General features: G+C 65.3%; 2 protein-coding genes across 2 annotated transcripts; one reads left to right on the forward strand and one right to left on the reverse strand.

Annotated features, from left to right (window-relative positions):
• Positions 1-1,342: 1,342 nt before the first annotated feature.
• EMIHUDRAFT_228830 (hypothetical protein) lies at positions 1,343-2,824 on the reverse strand (the record flags this gene model as incomplete). The annotated part of the gene is made up of 3 exons (XM_005786374.1): positions 1,343-1,406; positions 2,000-2,491; positions 2,679-2,824. 3 exons carry the CDS (start codon positions 2,822-2,824, stop codon positions 1,343-1,345), a joined length of 702 nt encoding a protein of 233 aa, XP_005786431.1.
• Positions 2,825-5,301: 2,477 nt separating this feature from the next.
• On the forward strand, positions 5,302-8,451 carry EMIHUDRAFT_429366 (2-isopropylmalate synthase). Its single transcript, XM_005786375.1, has 11 exons — positions 5,302-5,982; positions 6,054-6,168; positions 6,263-6,430; positions 6,545-6,590; positions 6,662-6,723; positions 6,790-6,874; positions 7,404-7,479; positions 7,645-7,743; positions 7,922-8,003; positions 8,074-8,198; positions 8,378-8,451. The coding sequence occupies exons 1-9, from the start codon at positions 5,315-5,317 to the stop codon at positions 7,971-7,973; spliced, it is 1,371 nt and encodes a 456-aa protein (XP_005786432.1). The 5' UTR covers positions 5,302-5,314; the 3' UTR covers positions 7,974-8,003; positions 8,074-8,198; positions 8,378-8,451.
• The last annotated feature ends 320 nt before the right edge of the window (positions 8,452-8,771 follow it).

Here is an 8,771-nt window from a genome sequence, read left to right on the forward strand (position 1 = left end):
CTGCAGCAGCAAGTCGACCACCCGCTCGCGCCCTTCCTGGGCGGCAGCCATCAGCACAGTCAAGCCGTCGCTGCTGTGCAGGTTGATCTCAGCGCCGCGCCGTATCAGCAAGTCGACCACCCTCTCGTGGCCTTGGCCGGCGGCGAACATCAGCGCGGTGAGGCCGTTGCTGTCCTGCAAGTTGACGTCAGCCCCACGCTGCAGCAGCAGCTCGACCACCCGCTCGTGGCCGTTGAAGGCGGCGCCCATCAGCAGCGTGACGCCGCTCACGCCGCCTCTCTCGTACGTCGCGTCGGCCCGCCCGCCGCCCTCGAGCCACGCCAGCACCGCCTTCTCCTCGCCACGCTCCGTTGCTGCCACGACCTCGTCGGAGACTGCCAAGACACCGCTCGACGCCCGCCCCGCCGCCACCGCTGGAGATAGCGTCTCCGCGACTCTCGATCCAGCCGAGGAAGCGCCGCCGGGGGAAGCGCCGCCGGGGGAAGCGCCGCCTGCGCCTTCGCCACCGGCTGCCGTCGCCGTGGGCCGTCCCGCCAGCACCTCCTGGACGTGCTGCCGGAACGCCTCGACGCACTCGGCGTGGCCCAGCTGCTTGGCTAGCTGCAGCGCTGTCTTGCCGTCCTCAGCGCGCGCCGCCGTGTCTGCGCCCGCCCGCAGCAAGCGCCGCACGACGGCGGGATAGCCGGACAGGGCGGCGTTCATCAGCGCGGTGACGCCGTCGCTGCTCTGCAGGTTGACCTTCGCCCCGTGCCGCAGCAGCAGCTCGACCATCCGCTCGTTGCCGTTGGCGGCGGCGTACATCAGCGCGACGTTGCCGTCGCTGTCCTGCAAGTTGACCTTCACCCCACGCCGGAGCAGCAGCTCGACCACCCGCTCGTGGCCGTAGCGGGCGGCGCCCATCAGCAGCGTGAGGCCGCTCACGCCGCCTCTCTTGTACGTCGCGTTGACCCGCCCGCCGCCCTCGAGCCACGCCAGCACCGCCTCCTCCTCGCCTCGCTCAGCCGCTGCCACGACCGCATCGGGGGCTGCCACGACACCGCTCGACGCCCGCTCCGCCGCCGCCGGCGACAGATTACCGGGATGCACCCGCACGCTCTCGCCGCCGCCCTCGAGCGCCACCGCGTACCGCCCGCCCTCGAAGCTCCCCGCCACGCCCCGCCGCCCGTTCAGCTCGGGGCGGGAGGAGAGCCCGCCGAGCACGACTCGCTGGCCGAGCAGCGGCGCTGGCTCGCCCGTGTGCACCATGGAGCGCGGGCCGGTTTTCGATTTCTTTTGGTGCGCAACCGTCCGACCTAATTGAAAGAAAACAAAGCACGCGCCGCAGCGCGGCGCGCATACCCGATCACGATTGCGCTGCGCGGAAGGCAGCGATGTAGTCGTCTAGCGGTTCGCCGGGGAGTTGCTTGCTTGCGGAAGGACGACGAACGAGGAGGAGGTATCCGTTGAAGTGTCCGTTGAGGAGGCGTTCGGCGCAGTTGACATGCGATATGCCGATTCCACCTCTCGCAGGTAGTTGTACCGGTCGTTAAGACTGCAGACGGCGCTTTTGTACCAGACTGCAGTCGGCATAATTGCGCCTGCCTGCAGCAGCCGGAGCAGAGTAGCGTGTCGAGCAGGGTCAGGCATGCAGTAGAAGGAGGCGCACACGAGCGCAGCCCAGCCTTGGTTGTCTCGCAAGTTGACTTCCGCGCCGTGCCGCAGCAGGATGTCCACCACTAGCACGTTGCCGCCTTCAGCGGCGAGCATCAGCGCCGTCTCGCCCCCCCCATCTTGCTGGTTGATCTCAGCGCCGCGCTGCAGCAGCATCTGGACCAGCACCGCCTCTTGCTTGGCCCTGCCATACCAGCTTCCGCTCCCTCTGGCTGCAAGCCCCAGCAGTGTCTTGTAGATGGGCTGGCCCTTTGAGTCCCGCTCGTACTCGTACATCGCGTTGATCTGCCCGCCGCCGTCCAGCCACGCCCGCGCCGTAGCCTCGTCGCCCTCCTGGATTGCTCTGCACAGCGCCCGAAGCTTCTCTCGCTCCTCTCGCTCGCGAAGATAGCACTCGAGACTCGCAGCCTCCGCCTCTGGCTCCCTGGCTGGCAGCATGCCCGCCTTCCTCTCTGCCGTGCGCTGCTCTGACGCGCGACGCTTCTCTCTCAGCCGGTCCAGGCGCGCCTCGTACTCCCGCAGCTCTGCGTCACTGGCCTCGATGTCGACTGTTTTGGGGGCGGCAAGCACTGACGCAAGGGTGGCGAGCTTCGGAGATAGCATCGGCGGCGGCTGAACATCGTCGCAGTATGCCACAGACGACAGCAAGGCGCACACTTGCGAATCCTGCTCCTGCTGGAAGGTCGACGCTGCCCTATCTCGCCATTGCACCGCCAGTGACCGTGTTTTCTCGATCATGAATCGCGTTGCCGGCTCACTCAGCGCGAGGCTAGCTGCAGCAGCCTTCTCGACAGCGGAGTATGTTGCCTCCATGCTCATCAGGAGGATGAACTCGGATAGCCTGCGAGCAGAGAGGGGGTGACGCGTGCTGGGCAGGCAGACCAGTGTCGCTGCTACGCACCAGTCCGACGAGCCGTAGCTGGTATCGCCGCTTCCTCCACCAAGTAAGCTGCGAGGGACTCCGCGGCGTCCTGCGTTTCCCCGCAACTTAGCCGCATGATCTGCGCTCGAGCAGCATCGTGATGTACTTTTGCATCTCGCTCAGCATGCTTGCTTTCGTGTCGCTTGCGCTTCTTGCCCGCTGCAGCCCACTTGTTGCGGGCTTGCCGGTATGCTCGCTCTTGACCGTCTCCGAGGTGAGCGAAGTCCTCACGGCAAGGAGCCGGAGGGCCATCGTTGCCGCAGGTCTGGCCGCCGTCGAGGGCGCCACCACCGCTGCCGCCGCACGTGAGCCTGTTGTCGCTGCGACCTGGGCCGTCTGGAACGACCAGCAGTCGAGCGAAGCGCGCTGCGGACATACCGACGAGAGAGATGCGAGATGCAGCGAGGTTCCCCCCATCATGCAGGTTGACGAGATATGCCACGCCAGGGAGAGCTGAACGTTTCCGCAGGCGAAAGGACAAGACGTGCTTTTAAAGAAACGTCCTTAGTTTTCTTTAGCGAGAGAAATACGAGAGTGGGACGACCGCGAGGTAGCAATAAAGGTGGAGAATAGGTGGGGCACTGCAAAGAGAGATAAATAAGAGACGACGCCCAAGGGTGGGCGACGGCTAGCACCACACTCCTCTCCTTAAAATCCCTGTGTGGTGGCGGCGTGCCGTCCTCCCATCCCTCCCTTAGGTCGTCTGTTTTATTTCTTTTTTTAAACACGTTTACCTTGTGTTATTCGAAACTCGTCGTGAATACGATCATCGACCGTTTCACTCGTCCGGGCGGAATGTCGTCGCGGACGCTGTCGTCTCAGCTCAAAGATTGGTCGACGGACATTGGTCGTCTGTACCAGGAGTTTGAACCCAGCCCACCGCCACGGCTGGCCACAGCGCAGCGGGCTTGCAACACCGGCGCTGCATTCCTTTTGCAGCCGGGATTGAGAGGTGCAGAGATGCGAGTGGCCCAGCAAAGGACGGCGGCGCTTGTCCACAACATTGCCATCTCGGCTCTCCTCGTGCAGTCAGCTGTGCCAATGGAGGTGAGTGCACCCGCCAGTGGCGACGCCGGCGACTGAGGAGAGGGAGGAGGGCGCAAGGGTTCAAAGTGGACGCACTGGCAGCTGTCAAAATCACTCATCACCGCGTGCTTGGCACTGCGCGTGGGGAATAGCCGACGCACCCCGTTCCTCATGCTTGGCTGCCATCTCGGTCGCTGCCGAAGAGCACTGCTGGCCGCGCGCCTTCGCCCACTGCCCCGGTGCCGAACCCCAAACGCCTCTCGAGTGCGCCACAGGAGTCACGAACACCGGAGCTGCGACCCAGAAACGTAAACCGACGACGCTCCGCTGCTTACGAAGCTTTTGGAGGGGAGGAGGGCGTGCGGACACGGGTCACGTGGGGAGCTCCGCGTTCGTGTTTGTGAGGGGGCCGTGTGTGTGTGTGTGTGTGTGTGTGTGTGTCGTGCGTGCGCAGGGCCGACGTTTTTTGATCTCTGGGTCAGTGGGGGGCCGAGCCACCTCGGGGTGGCGGGCGGGCGGGCGTTTTGAAAAACAGAAAACAGAAAACAGAGGGGGGCCAGGGCCCCCACTACGATTAGACACAAGCACCTGGCTCCTGGGACAAAGCGAGCATGGTCCCGTCGCAAAAGCAGAAGACCCAGACAGCTTCAACGTTTGGAACCCGTCGCGAGACAGCGAGGAAGAAATCGCGATTGCGCTGCCTCCGCGACTGGATACTCACGTAGTCAAAACCCATGACCTGGCAGAAGTGTTCGCCGATGTGCTCGCTGCGAAACTCCTCTGCATATTGAGCAAACAAGTCGCCGAGCGTCGTTTGGAAGAGCTGCTGCGGGTCGTCGAGGAGCTGGTCCGCCGCCAGCGACGGTTCATCGAGTGCGGTAAACTGCTGCAACATCTTGGCAAGCATTGCCTGAACAGTCTCGCGACGCGATTGCGTGGCGGCTTCTCGAATCGTGGTGGTATACGCCTCCTTTGCCGATTGCCACCGGCACCCGCGTTTACATGCCAGTCCTATGTCGGCCCAAGCCACGGAGAGGTTGTCGCCGCCCACGCCGCTCCAAAACGGAAGGGTGGTTCGATAGGCCTGGGCTGCCTTGTCGTAACATCCCAGCGCTTCGAGCTGTTCGCCATGCCGCCTCGCCAGCTGCACATCGTCCATCCGCAGGGCGTGAATCACAATATTCTGCGGCTTGACGCTGATGCTCGACTGGGGCAGCCGGACAACGTAGCGCCCTCGCTCCTCATCCCACCTCTCCACCTCGACGGGTTGGCCGTTCAGCTCCGCACGAGTCAGACCGTCGAGACGCAGGCCAGCAACACCAACCAGGGCCATCCAGGCCTGCGTTGGCCGCGCTGCCCTCGACTGCGGCGGTGCGCGGCGGGCTGCAGTGCCCGCGCTGCCCCCCTGCGGCGGCGGCAGGGCCTTCCTCGGCCTTCTCGGGAAAAAGATTTTTTCGCGCGATGTCTGTGGTTGTAAGCAGTCAGGCCCGAGAGCGATATGCCATGCGGGTGTCCGCGTTTGTTTTTGTTGACAAAATAAGGCACAGGACGCGGCAGAAACGGGGTACCCCAAAAGGCACGTGTTGTTTCATAACATCGAAGGCTAGCTAAAATAAATTTCGCTCCGGCCTTGCAGCGGCCCTCACAGAAAAAGAAAACGCGCCGCATTGAGGTCGAGCTCACAGCTCTCTCGTCGCGGAGAGGCCGCGAAGTCCCATGCTCAGCGCGACCCTCAGGAGCGCTCGCCGGCCGTCCGTGGCCGCCTGCTGCAGATTGAGGCGGCCAGCTGCGTCGGCGCGCGCCTTCTCGGCGGAGCCCGCGACCGACAAGCTCGTCATCTTCGACACGACGCTGCGCGACGGCGAGCAGTCTCCCGGCGCGACGCTGACTGAGTCGGAGAAGGTCGAGATTGCGAAGCAGCTGTCGCGGCTGGGCGTGGACGTGTGCGAGGCGGGCTTTCCGATCGCGTCGGAGGGCGACTTCGCGGCCGTCACGCAGGTCGCCAAGACGTCGGGCCAGCTCACCGACGGCCGGCGAAGCGGGCAGCCGATGCGGATCGCCGGGCTCGCGCGCGCGAACAAGAAGGACCTGGAGCGGTGCTACGAGGCGGTGCGGCACGCGCCGCTCCACCGGATACACACCTTCCTCGCCTCCTCCGACATCCACCTCGAGCATAAGCTCGGCATCTCGCGCGCAAAGTGCGTCGAGATCTCCTCGTCGATGGTCGCTTTCGCAAAGTCGATGGTCGACGACATCGAGTTCTCGCCCGAGGACGCCGGGCGGTCCGACCCCGCCTTCCTCGTCGAGCTGTGCGAGGCCGTCATCGAGGCGGGCGCCACCACCATCAACTTGCCCGACACTGTCGGCTACACGCTGCCGGACGAGTTACTCGCTCCTCGCGACTGGTCGCAAGCGAATGACTAGCGGTGTTCATTCCTTCGTGACTGGCGAATAGGTACTCGTCGCTCTTCGCGCACCTGATCGCAAACGTCAAGGGCGCAGACCGCATCATCTGGTCCACCCACTGCCACAACGACCTCGGCCTCGCGACTGCAAACTCGCTCGCCGCAGTCGCGCGAGGCGCCGGACGAGCAGCGGCGCCGCGCGCCCGAGCGGGGCACGACGCCTCTCTTCACCGCTCCGGTGTGAGCAGGCGCGAGGCAGGTCGAGGTGACCCTCAACTCGCTGGGCGAGCGCGCGGGCAACACATCCCTCGAGGAGGTTGTCATGGCGCTGCGCACGCGGCCGCACCTCTTCCCGGTCCATTGCGACATCGAGACGAAGCAGATCATGCGCACGTCCAAGATGGTTGCGACGTACACCGGCATCGCCGTGCAGGCCAGCCAGCCAGCACCGCCCCTCCGCCGGCCGAAACCTCGCTGGGGCGGGAGGCGACAGGCGCACCCTCTCTCACGCCCTGCTGCTGCTCCCCGCCGCCGCGCGCAGGCCAACAAGGCCATCGTCGGAGCGAACGCGTTTGCACACGAGTCGGGCATCCACGAGCACGGCGTGCTCTTGTGGGCCAGCTGAAGTCGTGTCTCATCGCAGTGCGGACGGGTCTAGGCATCCACCAGCACGGCATGCTCAAGCACGCGGCCACGTACGAGATCATCACGCCCGAGTCGGTCGGGGCGGACAGCTCCAACATGCTGGTGCTGGAACCTTCTAGGAACCTTCTAGGAACCTTCTAGGTCGGGGCGGACAGCTCAAACATGCTGGTGCTGGGCAAGCATTCGGGCAAGGCCGCCTTCCGCGCGCGGCTGATCGAGCTCGGGTGAGATCACGCCCTCATTAAGTCAGTAGTGAGTGCGTCGGTACGGCGTCCGCGCGCGGCTGGTCGGGTGACACGAGAGTCTCACCCGAGGCCAAGACACATCCGTGACACGTCCGTGACACGTCGGTGACACGTCGGACACACGTCGGACACACGTCGGACACACGTCGGTGCCGCGCCCCCGCAGGTACAACGACGTCGCCGAGGACGAGGCCAAGCTGTCGCAGTTCGTCGAGGAGGCGAAGGCGATCGCCGACGCGAAGAAGGCGCACTCTGACGCCGACCTCGGCGCTACCTCGGCGCTACCTCGGCGCTACCTCGGCGGTGCCTCGGCGCTACCTCGGCGCTACCTCGGCGGTGCCTCGGCGCTACCTCGGCGCTACCTCGGCGCTACCTCGGCGACATCTCCGCAGGTCGTCTCTGACGCCGACCTCGAGTCGCTGCTCGGAGTAGTGATGGACCAGGTGGTGCAAGGAGAAGGCACTTGCTAGACACCTCCTTGACACTCCACCGACCGTTCCTTTCCCTTTCCCAGGCGGTGCAGGAGAAGGCGTGGGAGCTGCTCTCGTGTTCGGTGCAGTCCAACTCGGAGAACCACGGCCACAAGGTCCCTCGAAATGTATCAATGACACCCTAACCCTCACCCTCACCCTTCCTCACCCCTCACCTCACCCTCACCCCTCACCCTCACCCCTCACCCGCACCCGCACCCTCACCCTCTCCCTCTCCCTCTCCCTCACCCAAACCCAAACCCAAACCCAAACCCTGCAAGGTCTCCTCGACGGCGACGGTGCGGCTGCACGAGGTCAGCACCGGCACAGAGCACGCCGTCGCCGCCATCGGAGCCGGCCCCGTCGACGCAACCTTCAAGGCGAACCCTAGCCCGAGCCCTAGCCCTGGCCCTAACCCTGACCCCCCTGACCCTACCCCTGATCCTCACCCTGACCCTACCCCTCACCTCAACCCTGACCCCCCTGGCCCTAACCCTGACCCACCCTCACCCCCACCCCCACCCCTGACCCCGACCCCCCGTCGACGCGCCCTCCCAGGCCATCCTGCGCATCATCGGCCGGCCCATCGAGCTCAAGCAGTACAACGTGACCAAGATCCACGGTGGCTCGGGCGGGCCGGGCAGCGACACGCTCCCCGTCTCTCTCTCCAGCCGAGATCGGGCGAGATCCGCCGAGGTGCGCCGAGATAGGCAACGACGCGCTCGCCTCCATCAACCTGCACATCGCGCCGCGCGAGGTCGGCGACGCGGGCTTGCCCGGGTACGAGGCGCCCGACCCGTCCTTCCCGGGACACCACGGCGCTATCTACCGCGAGGTGCGATGCGGAGCACACCCTCGGCTAGCTCTCGGCTGTATCTCCGCTGTATCTCGGCTAGATCTCGGCTAGATCTCGGCTAGATCTCGGCTGTACGTCGATATCTCGGCTAGATCTCGGCTGTATCTCGGCTAGATCTCGGCTGTATCTCGGCTGGATCTCGGTTGTATCTCGCACAGGGCGCCAACGGCGCGCCCGAGCTCGTCAACGCCGAGACCTTCGAGGGGCGCAAGCCCGCCGTCGCAACCTACACGGGCTCCGGCTCCTCCACCGACATCGTCGTCTCGTCGGCGCAGGTGCCGCCCCCCTAGCAGGTAGTGAGATCTGGTTGTGATCTGCTCACCGTCCGCTGCGTCGTTGTCGTGGTCGTTGTCGTGGTCCGGCGCAAGCGTACCTCCGGGCCGATCAACAAGCCTGATTTGACGCGAATCCCGCGCCGGCGGGCGAGCAACCTCTTGGCCCCGACTACTTCTACGTTCTTGACCCCCCTCCGCAGAACCGGGAGGGCCGCGTCCCGCCATGGGGGGCATAACCTGCCCACCCTTCCACTGGTAAGGGGGCGGGGGGCCCCCC

Source organism: Emiliania huxleyi (assembly GCF_000372725.1).
Source record: "Emiliania huxleyi CCMP1516 chromosome Unknown EMIHUscaffold_151, whole genome shotgun sequence".
NCBI classification, from domain to species: Eukaryota; Haptophyta; order Isochrysidales; family Noelaerhabdaceae; genus Emiliania; species Emiliania huxleyi.

Excerpts from the sequence above, each read along its gene's own strand:
- EMIHUDRAFT_429366 (XM_005786375.1), top strand. The coding sequence starts at position 5,315 with ATGCTCAGCGCGACCCTCAGGAGCGCTCGCCGGCCGTCCGTGGCCGCC. Across the intron at positions 5,983-6,053 it reads GGCTACACGCTGCCGGACGA|GTACTCGTCGCTCTTCGCGC; the intron begins GTTACTCGCTCC and ends ACTGGCGAATAG. Across the intron at positions 6,591-6,661 it reads CGCGTTTGCACACGAGTCGG|GCATCCACCAGCACGGCATG; the intron begins GCATCCACGAGC and ends GGACGGGTCTAG.